General features: G+C 41.2%; 2 protein-coding genes across 9 annotated transcripts in view; one reads left to right on the top strand and one right to left on the bottom strand.

Annotated features, from left to right (window-relative positions):
• The window catches only part of cep43.L (centrosomal protein 43 L homeolog), a 54,027-nt gene extending 40,939 nt beyond the window's left edge, over positions 1 to 13,088 (bottom strand). The window contains exons 1-3 of one of the 8 annotated variants that reach the window (XM_018262123.2): positions 13,065 to 13,088; positions 4,351 to 4,465; positions 2,730 to 2,783 (exon numbers count right to left, since the gene is read on the bottom strand). In XM_018262123.2, the coding sequence (XP_018117612.1) occupies positions 2,730 to 2,783; positions 4,351 to 4,434 (138 nt within the window). In that variant the 5' untranslated portion in view covers positions 4,435 to 4,465; positions 13,065 to 13,088. Of the gene's footprint in view, positions 1 to 2,729; positions 2,784 to 4,350; positions 4,466 to 7,379; positions 8,095 to 12,404; positions 12,672 to 13,064 lie in introns of those variants that run through there. The other 7 variants (XM_018262122.2, NM_001096344.1, XM_041562331.1 and 4 more) reach the window with 7 other exon arrangements.
• A 3,290-nt stretch (positions 13,089 to 16,378) lies between these two features.
• dcbld1.L (discoidin, CUB and LCCL domain containing 1 L homeolog) overlaps positions 16,379 to 17,827 on the top strand; it is a 48,693-nt gene continuing 47,244 nt past the window's right edge. The window contains exon 1 of the mRNA XM_041562972.1: positions 16,379 to 16,788. Coding sequence (XP_041418906.1) covers positions 16,680 to 16,788 — 109 coding nt within the window. The 5' untranslated portion in view covers positions 16,379 to 16,679. The remainder of the gene's footprint in view (positions 16,789 to 17,827) is intronic.

The raw sequence follows: 17,827 nt of genomic DNA, 5'->3' as shown, positions 1-17,827 counted from the left end.
GGATTACTAGTAGATTACAAAACACAAGCTTTCAGGACTGCTAAAGGTCTATGCTTGGCATGGTACAATACATCATGCAATGTATACAATCTAGCAAAGTAAAAAATGTTTACATTCTAAAATCTAATATTTTTTACCCTGTGCTAGTTTGTATAAATGTCATAATTATTTAATTTTAGTAGGGATGCACCAAATCCACATTTTTTTTTTTTTGGAATTTGGCTGAATCCTTCATAAAAGATTTGGCTGAACCAAAAACTGAATCCAAACAATAATTTGCATATTTAGCTAGAAGGGCTAAAGAGAACTGTGGACTGTAAAATGTTTTCACTTTCTTGTTTGTGTGACGAAAAGTCTTGAAGTCCTGACTTGAAGTATTTGGTCTGGCCAGGCATTTGGATTTGGCTATATCCTGCTGAAAATGGTTGAATCCAGAACTGAATACTGGATTTGGCGCATCCCTATTAAGTAATCCCAAAAGCTTGGTACAATATGCTATTACATAGGTTTAATACCTCAGCAAACACTTTACACTCTGTATGCTGTGTACTTTTAAAAGAGGTGAATACATCATTTGTGATTTCACAAATAATACATTTAAAATGTACGACTACAAGAAATCTAAATAGAAAGGTTGAATTTCAGATATTTCCTTTGATCAAATTATACTTTCCTACAAGACACATGTAGTTACACAGAACATAAAATAACATAACCAATTAAAAATTCTGTGCTATTAACTATTTAGAATATCTGCTGGGCCTATACATTTTTTCCTCATTGAAATATAATTAAATTCCACACACAATAACAAGAAAACAGCATATGTGTTTGAATCCACAATCAAACATTACATACGATTTTGCAGCATCGTACAAAATCTTGTGATGTGTCAAGATATGAAGATTTTGTGGGACAAATAAATGGTGATATGGTAATGTATGTATCAGCTCTAACAATACTTTTAATTGGAGGTATGCCAGCATACAGTATTTTAAGTTAGTTTACTCTGGAATATTAGTAATCTTCTGACATGTGCACTATGCTTACCACTATTGCAAACAGAATTGTTTAAAGAACAAGGAAAAGTGAACTCACAGTGAGTTGCACTTCTACCAGTGACTTAAAGGAAAACTATACCCCCAAAATGAATACATAAGCAACAGATAGGCGCACATTAGTGAAGGATTAGAATAAAAAATACTTCGAATTTCGAAGTATTTTTTTGGCTACTTCGACCTTCAAATCAACGATTCGAACTAAAAATCGTTCGACTATTCGACCATTCGATAGTCGAAGTACTGTCTCTTTAAAAAAACTTCGACCACCTACTTCGCCACCTAAAACCTACCGAGCACCAATGTTAGCCTATGGGGAAGGTCCACATAGGCATTCCTAGCTTTTTTTGATCAAAGGAAAATCGTTCGATCGATGGATTAAAATCCATCGAATCGTTTGATTTGAAGGATTTAATCGTTCGATCTAAGGATTTTTCCTTCAATCATTCGATCGATGGAAATGCGGTAAATCCTTCGACTTCGATAATCGAAGTATTTTACTTCGACGGTCGAATATCGAGGGTTAATTAACCCTCGATATTCGACCAATAGTAAATGTGCCCTATAGTTTACATCATATTAAGTGGCATATTAAAGAATCTTACCAAACTGGTATATATATTTAAGTAAATGTCTTGCCTTGAACCACCATTTTGTGATGATCTCTGTGCTGCCTCAGAGATCATCGTCTTCCTTTTACAATTCTCACTTTAACAGGAAGAAGTGTGGAAGCAAAAGACAGAACTTGGTCTGTTAATTGGCTCATGTGACCTAACATGTATTGTTTGTTTGTGTGCCCCGTGAATCGTACAATCCCAGGGGTGGCCCTTATTTTTTTTTAAAATGGCAATTTTCTATTTATGATTACCCAATGGCATACACTACTAAAAAAGTATAGTTATGAAAATGGTTTATTTACATGAAGCAGGGTTTTACATATGAGCTGTTTCATGCATTATATTTTTATGGAGACCTACATTGTTTGGGGGGTATAGTTTTCCTTTAAAAGCTTTTTCTGGGTTGAAACAAGTAGGATTTTGCTCGGCTCTGTTACTTTCTGCTTTTTTGTAATAATTTTTTTTGACACTCTGGAAAGTGCAATCTCTTCTGGACCACTGACCTATTTTTATTTAGAAAATGCTAAAGGAGGCATTGAAAAACTAGAGGAGAAATTAAACAGAGGCCACTCTACCATTTTATTATACTTCCAGACATCCCTGGTAGGACATGCACAGTAGAGTGACCTTTAACAATTTTCCTCAACTCTAAAAGTAGAAGAAAGTGAGCTCTAGGGACACCTAAAATGGTGATAATTGGTGGTAAAATGGTGTTTCTGCATTAGTGATTGAATTTATTGGGGGTTCCTAACATCTCCTTGTCCTGGTAAATAATGTGAACACAAAAATATCTTCAAACAATTGTCCTAAAAAGAGAAGGGATTTGGTGAAATTGTATGCATAATTTTTTTCTTAATTATTTTCTGTGTAAAACATGCCTAAAGTGCTTTCTTGTTTATCAGAGACATGAGTTATACATTGAAAGAATGACAAATGGCAGCTACAGACCAATAATTAGTGATAGCATAAACTTATGTATTTTAACATTAGTCTCACATCAAACCAACACACTATGACTACAGATTGTTCGTCACATTTAAGCATTTTAAGTTACCTGGGTTTTCTCTTGCTCTTCCAAAGCCAGAAACACTGATGCTCTGAGTTCTGCCTAAAAAGTGGGAAAAGAGTGAGAAAATATGATTTTCTAAAAGCAAAGTTTTTTTTTAATTTTTTTTTTAAATGTCCAGTAGCCCCTTCATTAAATGCTCTGCCTGTAAAGTTACTCTTCCCCCTTCCTTAGCATCAATTTGAATTTCAGGTGGGAAAACATGCACATTGCAGATTTATCGCAGGCAACAAAATGTCCATTGTGCCTTTGTTCTAAGAATCATTGATATCTCCACCATAGTCAGCCATCCAATGTCCCTTCTAAGTCAGTGTGAATGGTCCTGCGGTGTACTTCTGGCACTGGCACATCTGTTTACAGAGATAATCTACAAGCAAAATATCCTAAGCTTTTCCGATTATCAAAATATCTTTGGGAACTTGGGAAAAGTTCTGTGATTCTGTTGAGATCTCTGTAGCTCTGTTGAGATCTCTGTGGAGATTCCCTGAAATTAAAACCTGTAAGCCAGAAAAAGGAGCAGACAAGCTTCGCTGCAAACCCTACGCTACAATTTTACAGGGGACTACAATTACAGATTGGAACTGAAAGTAAATACAGTAAAGAGGGATTATGAACCCTGTGCACTATATGGTGTTCGACTGCTCTATGTTTGTAGGTCCTCTAGAGCAATGAGACCTATTTTACAAATGTATTTACTGATCAAAACATTAACATAGAGTTATGGCAGACCCGTTATTAGAAGTACTCAAACCTGTGTTAAAAACAGTAGTGTTAGAATTTTCCTATTGCTTACTATTCAATCATGGTGTGTGTTTCTAATCACAATCTCTCGTCCCTGTTATGAGCTTGTAGAACAAATACTGGTTTTACTGTTGGTTTTAGCTTTCAACTATTGTATTTAAAAAAAGACAACAAAATCAAAACTGGACCAGGGGATTGAGAGATAGGGGGGGGGGGATTTTTTTGATGTGGTGAACTATATTTATGGTTACTAATAACAAATATTCTCTGGCCTAACACTACTCTGCAAGAATAAATACACCATACAACATTAAAAATGTAGCATGTAAATAATTACACTTATAATTACACTGAATTTCTTCCCAAGAGGAGTGCTGGCTGGGGAGCTCTAGACAACTAAACGTGTATTATCAGAATAAGCTTCTTTTATAAGCTAATTTTTTAATCTTATATTTGAATATGCAAATTAGGGGTTCAAACTCAATTCAGTACTGGCCAAGATCTTTGTGGGGAATTTGGTAATTGGCCCAAAAAAAAATAAAAAATGTTGGTGATGTTGTGATGGCTGATTCTGTTAATGCTTTTAAAAGTGGCTTGGATGATTTTTTGGACATGCATAATATAAAAGGCTATTGTGATACTAAATTCTATAATTCATATAGATATCGGTATACCGGTATATAATTTATGTGAGGGTATGGAAGGGTCTGTGTATGGATGCTGGGTTTCATTTGCAGGAGTTAAACTTGATGAACTTTGTATTTTTTCAACCCGATTTAACCATGTAACTATGTAATATGCTTTTATTTAACAACAACTTTTTTCCACAAATCAAATTCTTTCCTATAAACATTTTAGAGAATGTCACCTTAATTTTGTTAAGGATGCCATTATTTTCTAGGGTCTGAATCAAAAGATCTCTCAACTCTGTGTCCTCTTCTGTTGCAGACATAGTTTTTCTGTGAAGCAGCTTATGGAATTCTCTGAAAACAAAGCATGCACAATAGTAATTAAATAAATTATGTTAAGTATATTAGAGAAACCTTGTACCTATACCCAAAGCCACTATTCATCTTCCTTGTGCCCTCTGTCTGCAATATTCTTACCGCCATTTACAACCTTTTCATTACTAATTACTTCAATGTATTTGCTATATTGGGGGCTTACACCTTACTCACAGGGCAGCCTGTGGGGTAGGATTCCGCTTCTTCCTGCTGCACATTTAAAATTATTCCACCCGCTCCTTTTTTGTTGTTTTCCTCCTGTCATTTACTGACCTCATAGACCACCCTCATAAGTTTTAATTTCCCTGCAAGGGTTTCTTATTTCCATTCCTCCGACACTCCATCCATCATTCTAGGCAATTTTAACACACTGTCACTAAAACAACATCTGCCTTTGGAATTTATATGTGCTCCAATTCTCCTTTTCACTCAAATGATGACTCTTACATATTATATAAGAAATTATATATATTGCAGATATGCTAAATTTCCCACTCTACTTAAGCTGGCCAAAAATGTGCAGATTTTAGCTTCATAGCTGAAGAACAATCATACGTCGCAATCTGTGACAGCAAGTGCACTGCAGAAAAATCCAGGCCTCCCATACGGAACGCATTTTAGGACATCCTTCAGCGAAATACCTGTCCTGCATGCAATGTCCTATGCCTTCAGAATGGCGCATCGGTTGCTTTTGCCGTCACCCATCGTCCTAATCTACAATCACACCTCCATCTTCTACCCTCCCTTCTCAGCCGTCAGTAATACGAACTCCGTCCTCATCCTTCTGCCCTCAGCCTTCCGCCCTCAGCCCTCAATCCTCCGCCTTCAGTCCTCTTCCTTTTAGTCCTCTTCCTTCCACCCTCTTCCCTCCTCCCTCACTGCTCAGCCATCCCCCCTCAGATCTCTCTTTTCAGCAGACAATGTTATCCATAAGTTTCTAAAGTGGTGAGCGAGGGCGGAAGGAAGAGGACTGAAGGAAGAGGACTGAGGGCGGAAGGCAGAGGAATGACGGCGGAAGGCAGATGACTGAGGGAGGAGGATGGAGGGCTGAGGGCAGAAGACTGAGGTCAGAAGTCTGAGGGCAGAAGGGTGAGGGTGGAGTTCGTATTACTGACGGCTGAGAAGGGAGGGTAGACGACGGAGGTGTAACTGCAGATTTGGACGATGAGTGACAGTAAAAGAAACCGATGCACCATTCCGAAGGTATAGGACATCGCATGCAAGACAGGTATTTAGAAGCAGGATGTCCTAAAATGCATTCCTTACTCCCACAGACAAACACCTCTGCCCCCCACCCCCGCAGCACTTGGCCAATCTATAGTTATACTACTGCCCTCAAAGTTTTGTCCTAGGCCCTTTATTGTTTACTTTGTATACATACTCTTGGCAAACTAATAAGAATTGGTTATAACAGCGCCTCTAAGCCAACAATACTTAACCCTTTCACTGCCAGCCAATTTGGCCAAGTTGGAACTTCCATTGCCAGACCTAAAATTTTTTGCTCTTTCACTTTAGGGGACTTTCCTGGGGGGGTCTTTTAGTTTACCACAAAAACAAGTGGTACAAAGACCCCCGAAACCACGAAAACAACAGTACAAAGACCCCCCCAAAACCATATATTTTTTGGAAAGTACACCTTCTGCCGAATAAAAATTTCCTAAAACTGTCTTTCTACTCCAAAACGTACATACTGCAAAGCAACGCTAAAGGCAGTGGTTTTTATGATATTTTTGAAAATCGCCTAAAAATATTGCAGTTGGTTGCATTTATCTCTCCCAATTTCTTACATACAATTGGAAAACACCCTAAATATTGAAGCCATGGGTCTACTGAACAGTTTGATGCCCAATATGCATAGATATACCAAAGCAGGTGGGCACGTGCGGACCCCAAATGAACACAGTGCTTCTGTGCGACCGTGGAGGAGGGGATCGCCGATCTGCTGCAGGTAAGCTCATTGCCTAGGGGGTTCTGCAGCTAATCGCTCCTCTCTGCACGCTGATTTTGCGGTGCGTGCAGAGAGAGCGCTATTTTAGTAAAGAACGTCGCTCCTACGTTCTTGCCACTTAATGCCTTTTCTTAAAAGAATGTAGGAGCTATGATCTTGGCAGTACAGAAAGGGTTAAATGCATTTCTCTTCTACTGATCTTTAACTCTTTTAACTGGGGGGGTCTCTTCTTGCTTGTCAGTATTGGAACATCCAAGTAAAGGTATACTTACATGCTCCAATGCTACCATAAATTACATATCTCTAAGACAGAAAGGGTTCTTTCACCTCCCCCCCCCATCCAACACCCGAAATATCCTAAAATTGTCAATCATTGATTAAAAAACACTGCCGCCAGGGACACACATCTCAGGAACTGCTCCTCTTTCGCCATGCCAATCCAATACCATTTAAAAGCTTAAACTTAATGACCCAGACATTAACATCAGTTCATAACTCTGCTCTACATGTCAGAACTTATCCTCAGGTATTGACCAAGCCACAAGGCTGGGGGCTAAATGAATGGAGGAACTGTAAGTCTGCATAGTGTTTTAGCAGCAGACATTTAAAAAAACACACACACACACACACACACACACACACACACACACACACACACTGAGGACACTGGCCTAATTTACTGAATAGTGCAACGAGTCTCTACACTAGTGATCACTTTCTTGCTCTGGTCTGAGAAGGATGAAAGGACATTGTGCCTTAGGTGGCAAAGTGTGGCCCTATGAGCCCCTCCTCCCTATGCTGGTAACTTCTCACTAGAGAACCAGTGCAGACAAACCACAAATTCACAACTATCAAACAATCTATTTTGCTTGGAAAAGCGATTCTTATTTCTAGATAGATGCACAAAACGCTTGAAAGGCTTTAAAGTACCAAGTGATGACATACCTCCCAAGTGTCCCGCATTAGGCGGCCCAGTCCCGATTTTACCTGCCTGTCCCGGATAGCTGTCCGCTGTTCGGATCTTCCTTGCTTTTTCCGGGTTTTCTCTGCAGTTTCCGGAACGGCGAAGGGGGAGAGCAATTATCTTCTTCGGCTCTTTCCGGCTTGCTTGCTTCTTCCGCTCACGCTGCAGATTGATCCCGGTGGGTGGTGCTTAGACAGCGACGTCAGTCTTCTCTCTGCATCAGGACTTCACACTAGCAGCCAATCGGATCGTCTTTCTGGAGGATGTGCCAGCAGCTTGATTGATGATCACTCCCTCTGTCCTCTGCGCGTGTCAAGAAGGAATCTCTGGTTTCTATGGCAGTTCTTGTGTTCTGCTGCTGCTGGCGGGATTAGCTCAGGTGCCTCAGCACTGTGAAGAGTGAAGCTGCTGCTGCTGCTTTGTGAAATCAACTTGGCACGTGACTGAAACAACTTTTCAGTAACTTCAAGACTGTCATGAGCAAAACCAAGGGGGCTGGATTTTTGTGTGGATTATCAGTTTATGTAATTTTGAAAGGTTTGAGGGTTGAAAGTTTTTTTACCTTTCAAAATCTTTTTAATTGTTTGCTGACCTTGTTCTGGGCAGTGAGGCACAATTAATGGATAGTGTTAAAGATCTCCCAGCATGCCAGGCACTTCAACTCATTTGAGGCAGCCCTGAAATTGTGTGCCCAGAACATTCATTCTCTGTATATTTGTTACATATGGGAGGAGGGAGGTGCCATATTGATTCCCTTAGACAGTACAGTTGGAGGGTATAGCTTATTGTGTGCCCAGAACATTCCTGCCTTTCATGGGATAGTAACATATTTATGATTGGAAGAACAACAAAATCATATATTTAAATATTCTGGTTTTATATGTCTTCAAACAGTGGAGCAATTTCAGCCATTCTGAAAAATACATATTTTGGCACAGTCTGTGAGTTTTTTTGTTACATCAATGTTTTATTTAACATGTTAAATAAAGTTGTTCCAAAACTATAAACATCCGTGTTGTTGTTTCGTCATTGTTGTTAAAGATGCCCTGCAGTAAATGTGCTGTTCTGTAGGGGTGCATGCCATCTTTCCTTTCAGCAGAGGTTTGCATTGCTTTAAACTGGAGTCTAAAAATGTCTATTTCTGGTGAACAATCTGAAACCAACTGAACTGAAAAAAGTCTTGGTTGAGCAACCCCTTAAATATAACCCCAATCTGGGTCAAAGTGTACTTTTTTATGTGTATTTTGTAGTTATGGCCTCTATCTGTAATAGTAGTTGGGCTGTTCTTAGTCTTGAATATGTGGTGTATCAGAGTAAAACTATGATACGCAAAAGTTTGTCAGCATGACTGACATATAGCATAGATATATAACTTGGCTTCCCCACCCCAGATATATTAAAGATTAAACACACATTTTACCAGGCTGAGGTTATATTTTTCAGTTTAAATGGTTCCACCTACTGTTAATTTAGCAGGGACTATAATGGTTGGTATTGTTTTTCTTTCATCCCCCAATGATAGCTTTTACAGAGTAACTACTGACCACATACTAACAGTAATGGCTGATTACTCAGAGTCACCTAAGAAAAAAGCTACAAGGCTCTGCCTGTTTAAAGATAATTGGCAGAAAGAGCACCCATTTCTGCAGAAGTCAAGGTGAGGCTCATCATATGCTTTCTGTGAGAATTGTAGGGCTGACTTTACAGTGGGTCATGGTGGCTACAATGACGTAACAAGACATATTGCCACTGATAAACACAATGGGTCTGCAAAAGCTGTGACACGCTCCAAAGGATTAACATCAATGTTTTCTGACTCAGGAGCTACAGAAAGTGTAACTAAAGCGGAAGTGTTGTTCACTGGTTTTCTAGTTGAACACAATATTTCCTTAGCTAGTAGTGATCACATCAGCCACTTATTAAAATTCTAGACTCTAAAATTGCAGAAAAATATGCATGTTCATCGACAAAAACAACACACATAAATCAAGGTGCAATTGCACCAGAAGCATTAGCCAATGTGTAATTTCTAGTAAAAATAAATATTTTGGTATTTTGCTAGATGCAAGGTTCTTCAAAATATCTCCTTCTTAAATCCCAACACACAATTGTCCTCTACCATAGAGGAACTGCAGATGCTAATATCAAGATTCCCAAACATAATCATCTCACAGGACATGGACAGGTTGTTCAAAGAATTTAGGGAGTATCAAACCAGCAGTCTTCCAGCATTTCCGATTGAGCGAATAGATGAATTCTGGCAGAAATGATCCCTTATCCAAGATCCTGTGACTGGCCAGCCTCTGTACAGAATCCTTTGTAAACTTGCAAAGTTTATATGTCTGATTCCTCATAGCAATGCTACATGTGAGAGGTTATTTAGCACTGTCAGAAAAATAATAACTGACCAACGAAGTTCCTTGGGGAAGAATCCAATAACCCAACAGCTTGGACCAAATGTCTACGAGGAAGCTCTGTTCTCCCAAACAAAGTGTCACCAGTGGCAGCCTTCCCCTCGCCTACTGAAAAGTGCTAAATCAGACACTTACATCAGTTTGTCCTGTCGTAGACAGCCTTCTTCTTCATCTAAGTCAGAACTATCAGAGGCTGCTAGTAGTGAAAGTGTAGCTGGGCCTAGCAGTGAAGCAGTGACTGCTTTTGGAGAATCCACATCTAGCCGAGAACCATCCTCTGCTGCTGTTGGGGGGACTTCAGCTGAATCCAGAAAGGACCCATCCATTAGTGTTGTAAGTGAACCTTCAGCTGGCTCTAGCAGTGAACAATCCACTGCTGTTGCTATGGAACCTGGGTCCAGCAAGGAACCATCTGCTGCTACTGCTGCTGCTGCCACCACCACACTTAAGCAAGCTAAACTTCAGTTTAGCAAGAAACAAACAAGTGTCAATAGAAAAGAAGTCTATAGGTGGATCTAAATATCAAAAAAACACCAGCTAACCTTTCTAAGGAATCTGTAGCTGAGACTGCCAGTGAAGCAGATGATGTTTTTATTATTGACGGAAAACTCTGAAGAGACATTGCATTAAACACATTATGTTAAAAGTTAAACTGTTATATTTATAAACACTATTTAAAGTTTAATCATAATTGAGTTAGTGTCATTTATAATTTTTTAATGTAATTAGGGGAGCACTTACTGAGCAGGGTTATTGGTTGGGGTAGAGGGTGTCTGTTATGAAGAGCTGGCACCACAATGTGCCATTAAATGCTGAGAGCCAGCAATGCTTCTGCCATACACTGTCATTAAATAATGGGGGCCACTTTGTCTGCTTTTAAAATGCTAGTGCACACTGTGTCTGCCATGCCAACCAAGGGAAAGGGTGTGTTTTTGTAAAATGGGCGTGCCTTTGCCACACAATGTGAATTATGTGTGCCTCTGTACAGCTATATGCCCTTGTACAGAATGTAGGCTCACTAATAAGGGCTTTATTTGTGACAATAATTTCTTGAACTTGCATGTTTCAAAAATACATTGTCAGAAGATAATTATGAGTACTCATTCAAACAACTCTCTTAAAGCCCTAGGCTTTATTGTGTGGAATGCACAAAGGAGAAATTGAATTAACTGGATTTAACAACATTTTTTCCAAGAAAATTCAAGAAATATAATGGGGAGATCAAACATTAGATTAATCTAAAAGTATAAAAAATTTTAATAGCATTACGTTGTTTAGTGTAGCTATTCACAGACCCCTTTCCTGTTAAATACACTTTATGGCAAATGTGCAGTGTGGGTGGAGTCATCCTGCAATTATGTTTGTTCCTCCATCTGTACTGGTCAGACACAAGTAACTTGTAAGTCAAGTTTTTCCTACCCATCCTGTGACATATAACCTGGGGAAATGGAGTGCAATGTGATATGCACTCTCACACAGACCTTTCCATTTGGAAAGCCCAAAATTTGGCTACTGTTTGAATTAAAGAAACAGTGTAAACTTTATATATAATTCTCCTACTCAGTGCTTGAATTGGGATTTAAAAAGTAGAGGGATGGCACCCACGCAGCAATATTTTGGCCCTGCCCACAAATATAAGCCATGCCTACCATTATTATAAGCCTCGCCTACAAATACTTTCTAGTTACGAAAACTTTAATTTAAAATCATTTCACTATTTTCATGTTTATTAACAGCACAACAACTTAGTTTAGCAGCAATCAACAGGTCACATTAACACTAACCTGGCACAATGGCACTAACATTGCACAATTGCAAATTCATCTAGAACTACCCCCAGAATTCATAGCACAATTTCATGTATACTGTAAATACCCCCAGAACTCATAGCACCATTGCAGTTGTGCCATTGTGCTATGAATTCTGGGGGTAGTTCTACATGAAATTGCAGTTGTGCCATTGTGCTATGAATTCTGAGGGTATTTATACATGAAATTGCAGCTGTGCCATTGTGCTATGAATTCTGGGGGTAGTTCTACATGAAATTTCAGTTGTGCCATTGTGCTATGAATTCTGGGGGTAGTTCTACATGAAATTGCAGTTGTGCCATTGTGCTATGAATTCTGAGGGTATTTATACATGAAATTGCAGCTGTGCCATTGTGCTATGAATTCTGGGGGTAGTTCTACATGAAATTTCAGTTGTGCCATTGTGCTATGAATTCTGTGGCTCTTTATACATGTTGTGCAATTTAATGTATAAATACCCCCAGAATTCATAGCACAATGGCACAACTGCAATTTCATGTATAAATACCCCCAGAATTCATAGCACAATAGCAACCACTGGCATTTTGCTGTTGCTGAACCACAACTCCCATCATCCCCTAGCAGCACAACGTGATGATGGGTGTTGTTGGGTGTGAGTGAGGTGGATACTCTTTCATGCAGCTAACTGTTACACTAAGGAGCAAGTTAGGGCTTCCCCTGTCCCAGTACAGGCTCCCAGCAGCAATGGCTTCATGCAGCTCCCCTCTCCCTGTGCTGTCACCCACCCTCCTTTCTACCAATCTCCCCCTCACCCACAGCATACCTGGCTCCTTCTAAATTGCTTGTGCTCCTGAATTCCTCACTCTTTGCTTCTTTTGGTGGGCCCGTGTAGCTGGTAAACAAAATGCTCTCCTCCCTCCTTTCTCCACCTCTGCTGCTGGGTGTTCCAGACACGCTGCTTAACCTTCACCTGCCTGTGCTCACTGCTTCATGTTGCTGCTGCTGATTGCAGGACATTGGAGCAGCCTGAGACAGGGTGTGCTAGGATTAGCTGCAGTGGCAAAAAGAAGGCGCCTGCACTCGCCCCAGTAATGCTGCAATACAGGGGTGGCCCTTAAGTACTTTCTGGGGGAAACAGCATTGGTGGGAACACGCACCGACAGGTTTGCGACTATAACCTGTCAGGCTTTCGTTTGCTATGAACCACTATATAAAGCCCCCCTAAATACCGGGTTTGCGACTATAACCTGTCAGGCTTTCCTTTGCTATGGACCAGCATATAACATATGAAGGACTCTGGTAACTTCAACTGATACAATTACAGCAAGTCACCATAGTATACATCTTATAATAAAAAGAAGCATGCAACATACAAGGCTTATAATGTATATCCTAACTACTACTAACCTAATGTCTTGGGATGCGTGCATATAGAGTTATGTCTAAGTGGCTATCATTAAAGGTGTTTCTCCAGATATATCACCTGTTCCTGCTTCCTTGGTTTCTTCTTCTGTGTGTGTACACCAAATAGTCCTTTACCCTCCATGACAACCAGGCCGTAGTCCACTACAGTTTGTTTGTACACATCCTGTAACCAGGATGAAACACTGTCCAGTAGTAGTCGCCGTAGACCATGAGATCTTCAAGTCCCATAGGCATCCATTGAATTCCAGTACTGTACTATACTGAATACCATCCATTAGGTGTCACTGTACACTGCGTCCCATGGGTCTTTCAGGTAAACTCAATTCCAGTTAAACTAGTTTTCCTTGGAGATAGTCAACACACTTTACATGGATTCAGTCTGGGAAGATAACTCTCTTCTTAGTTTGTTTTAGTAACACCAACTGTCTTTAACATAGCCATGTTTCCAAAGGCTTACTTAGATACCTAGAGTCTCTTTCACCAATATTTTTTTATCATAAAGTCCATTATAACAATATCCTATCATCACAATAATTAATCACAGATTTTCTGTTCGTTTGTTGTCACTGTCCAGCTTTTATTACACTGCTCTGCTCACTATGTCCCAGTAACACAAATGTTTCTTTAGGGCAGAACCCACAGTGCAGCAATAAGAACAAGATCCCCCAGAAGCCACTTACGCTTGGGCTAATGGGACTCAGCACGGAGTGTGCTGCTCTACACGAGTATTGGACCAATCAGTTCTGAGATCAGCAGTTACCATAGCGACACACAGGAAACAGTGCATCTGGGGGCAGGTACAGGTGGGGAGAAGGGCCAATCAGAGAATCCGCAGCACCTGCCTCTGTGTATCTGCCCGAGCTCTACATGTGGCCCCAAAACAACCACGGACAGGCACAATAGTGGAACTCAGCGCTAGTCTATGGGCTCAGACATGGCTGTTGTCATGGTTACCATTACCAGTGGGCTCAGTATTCCCACTGTGACCGGAAGTGACTTTTCAATGAGAAAGAAAATAATTGTCAGTTCTGAAATAGAGAAACTATGTGGGGGGTCATATCTTTGTATTTCTCTCAGGAAAGTTTCACAGCCGATATTAGGGCCCTGCCACCCCCATAATTATCTGCCACTCCTCAAACGCTCATAACGTACCTGCTGCTCTCCAGTCTGTCTGTAGTTGTACCTGTAGCACCAATCTTACCAATGCTTCGCACCAGGGCCCGTCATCTTATGCAGTCCATTTTAAAGGAATGCACACACGCTTACCAGAGGTGGGAACACGCACTCACCAGAGGGAACAGCAGCAGTAACCTAGCAGTCAGTAAGTGTCCGGCGGTAGGAGGGATCATGTGCCATTGGGAAGCAAGGACACCCTACAGCAGGGGTGCCCAAACTTTTTGAAACGAGGGCCAGATTTGGTGAGGTTAAAATGTGTGGGGGCCGACCATTCAGCCGGACATTCTTTGAACCATTAACATTAAATTACAGGAATCGAGTAATCATAGCCGTAATATTTGGGCACATTAGTGAAAAGATCTGCCACTTGATCTATACTGCTGCCTGTGTGCTGAAGGTGTTAGCAATAGACACGTACTGGAACGTAGTGACGCCATACTTCTTTAGTTTACTGTACTGGCATGTCAGTACATCTATTGACACCTTCAGCCCTAAAGATGTTTGCAAAAACAGCGCGTCTCTATGTGCCAGTACGTGTCTATTGCCAACACCTTCAGCACACGGGCAGCAGTGTAGACCAAGTGGCAGATCATTTCACTAATGTGCCTTAATATTACTGCTATGGGATTCACTGTGCTGGGGGGCCTCATTATTATTAATTTCATGATGGAGGCTGAGGGCCAGTGTAAATTTGAAAACGGGCCGCACTTTGGACATGCCTGCCCTATAAAGACCTCATGGCGCAGGGTTTAACAGTTTGTTAATATGTTTAATAATTAAATAAAATGAAGTATTTTTTACCAATGAATTAATGAGCAAGCGATTCCTTGATGTGATCCGAAGAGTGTGCTGTCCAGGAATTTGGTGTGTGCATGCCTGCCCTACAGCCTGAGAGCAGCCACTGAGGAACTGATTGTTTTGCCATAAGGAGCTTCAGGGCAGTGAGTGAGGGATAAGAGCTGTCCATTGTCACGGGATCATGGGCAAATTGTGGCGCTAGGAACGAAGGGAACGTTGGTCGCTGAGCTCTGTTTCTATGGTGTCAGTGCATTAGTGTGAGCGGGTGAGTACTGGCCACACCCACATCTCCCTTTCATTGGCCCTTACTGGACTCAGTCCAGGCAGAGCATGAGTACAGGTGCTCATGCAGTCCAATTTTAAAGGAATGCGCACACCAGTGCTGCAGAGACCAGGGGAAAAAAATGCTCCGGTATGCTGACCCTTTCCATCCCGCCAGAGGGGATGGAATTTAGTGATAAAAAAGAAGTGGCAGGATCCCATCCCGCCGCATATCGCCCCAATTCAAGCACTGGTTACGCCTCTGAGAGAATGCATTTTTCCCATCCCAGTATACTAGTGGTGTGTGGCTCAGCTCGAAACCTACATGCCCCACAGATCATGGAACCTTCCCTATTGTCCCAACCCTCTCAGGTCCCAACCCTTGTCATCTCTGGCAAAGGTTCTGAAGTCTCTTCTCAGCCTTGGGCTGGGTCAGGCTTGGGTTGAGAAGGGGCAGTTTATGGACAGGAGCTGGTAGCAAAATTCCCAACCAGTGCATCCCTAGTGGATTCACAGTCTGAAGTATGGGATTGACCTTGTATCATGAAACAAATGCCCTTATTTATTAACTTTATTTTTGGTCAGCTCACTTGATGGAAGTGTGGGCCTGTTTAGCTTGGTCCAGGTCTGCTTAATGTGGTGCTTTAATAACTATATCCCATCCCTGTCAATAATGAGTTCTGATGATGTTAATAATTTCATGTTTTTATTTTGCCTGTGAAATATGGAGTTTATTTCACCATATTGCTTGGCTGAGGGACTTGACTAAAAGGACTAATTTTGAGCTTTCCCAGTGATTCAGGTATTACTTTTGGGCGTTTATTAAAATATGTGCAAACTGTAAGCTGGAATGTGGTTATTCTTTCACCACAGGCAGATTTCAGTCACCCATGACCAAATTTTTGTCATCCTTACTCTGGTCTTTCCAGTTAGGTTAGCATTTACACAAATGTCACAATATAAAAGGTTAGAATACATTCTGTTGTAGAACATGCGTAAAATACTTCTCATTTTGCGCGTCCCACGAGTACTACCTTATCGAATAACTAGGTATTCACAGAATTGCACGCAACGCCACAGCTGGGCTGAAGGTTAGTTTGTAACGAACCTACAATATGGGACGTTCCGCTTAATGGCCACTAGGTGTCAGTGTGATTCAACAGCATTCCTCGCCCTCCCACATTTCCCTCCTCCCCCAGGTTAAGCGAGAGCGCTGTGTGTCAGTACGGAGTACAGTGTGGAAGACTTCGGAGAGAGAGTGCTGTGGTGTCGGAAATTGTGAGCCCCTAACATTTGGTGGACTAGAGGGGTAATATTCCAATCTGGAACTGTGAGAGTCCGACATAAAGCTGAGAAGGAGTCCCATTTTCTATCATTTAAACTCGCTGCGAACTTCGTGGGAAGTGGAAGGGAAGGATCTAGCGAGTCGCCGGCTGACATGGCTCCGGGCAGGGGGATCTGCTGGGCGCAGCCTGTGACTGCACTACTTGCACTGCTCGGGATCTCTGTGACTATCCCAGCTTTACTCGTGGTGGCTGAGAGCCTGGGTGAGTACTACTGTCGGCGTGGGGGGAACTTAGTGGGGCTTATTCACATTTGTCCCGTTCAGGAAGTCAAAGCAAACAACATGCAATCCGCTTTAGTAAGGCTACTGCAGGTACAATAATAAGAGCACATTTCTAATTGGTTTTCATGAGTTACTGCACTGGGGCAAATCTATCCCGTCTTAGTAAGTGAGCCTAGTTTAGCATTGTCTCTGTATGATGGTGGTTACTTACTTAGGGTGGTACAGTATGTGTGACAGTGCTATGAACTAGTGGAGGGATACAGTGTGTGACAGTGCTATGAACTAGTGGAGGGATACAGTGTGTGACAGTGCTATGAACTAGTGGAGGGATACAGTGTGTGACAGTGCTATGAACTAGTGGGGGGATAAAGTGTGTGTGAAGGTCCTGTAACCTAGTGTGTGTGTGTCTGTGTGTGGGGGGATACAATGTTGACAGTGCTAGTTCATGGAGGGGTACAGTGTGCTGTTTATAGGGTTGGCACCTTTTTGAAGAAAAAAATACCGGCCTTCCTATATATTTAGATTTTTTCCCCCTGTTAATAACATTGGGGTCAAGTATCATTTTTACCGGTCAGGCCGGTAAAATACTGGCCAGGTGGCAACCCTAGTTGTTTATGATGTGTTGGGTGATGGGGCAGTGAGAGACTTGCTGTATGCTAGTTTGGTGGGGGCTATTTATGATGTGAGAAGGTTATTTTTCACTTACAATTGTATAAACCTTTGTTGACAGACAACAATTCATACCTTGTGTGTTACTAACATGTCTGAAAAAGTTAATGTAAGAATAGAGGAAAAGGGGAAGCGGAGTTTAGTGGCGTTTCAGGCCTCTGCTGACCAGTGGTAAAGTTATACACCTTGAGTTTGTCCTAACTGTTTGGCCAAGATTTGGCCATTTTCAGAAGGATTCAGTTGAATCCAAGGGGCAAATTTACTAAACGGCGAAGTGGCTAATTGCTAGCGAAGTGGACCTATTATAGCTCTATTTCACATCTTACGCCAGGCGAAGTTGCGCTATGGTG

The sequence above is a fragment of the Xenopus laevis genome, chromosome 5L, assembly GCF_017654675.1.
Source record: "Xenopus laevis strain J_2021 chromosome 5L, Xenopus_laevis_v10.1, whole genome shotgun sequence".
In the NCBI taxonomy this organism is placed as follows: Eukaryota; Metazoa; Chordata; class Amphibia; order Anura; family Pipidae; genus Xenopus; species Xenopus laevis.
The sequence above is the reverse complement of the archived record's forward strand: the minus strand, read 5'-3'. Positions and strand labels throughout refer to the sequence as shown.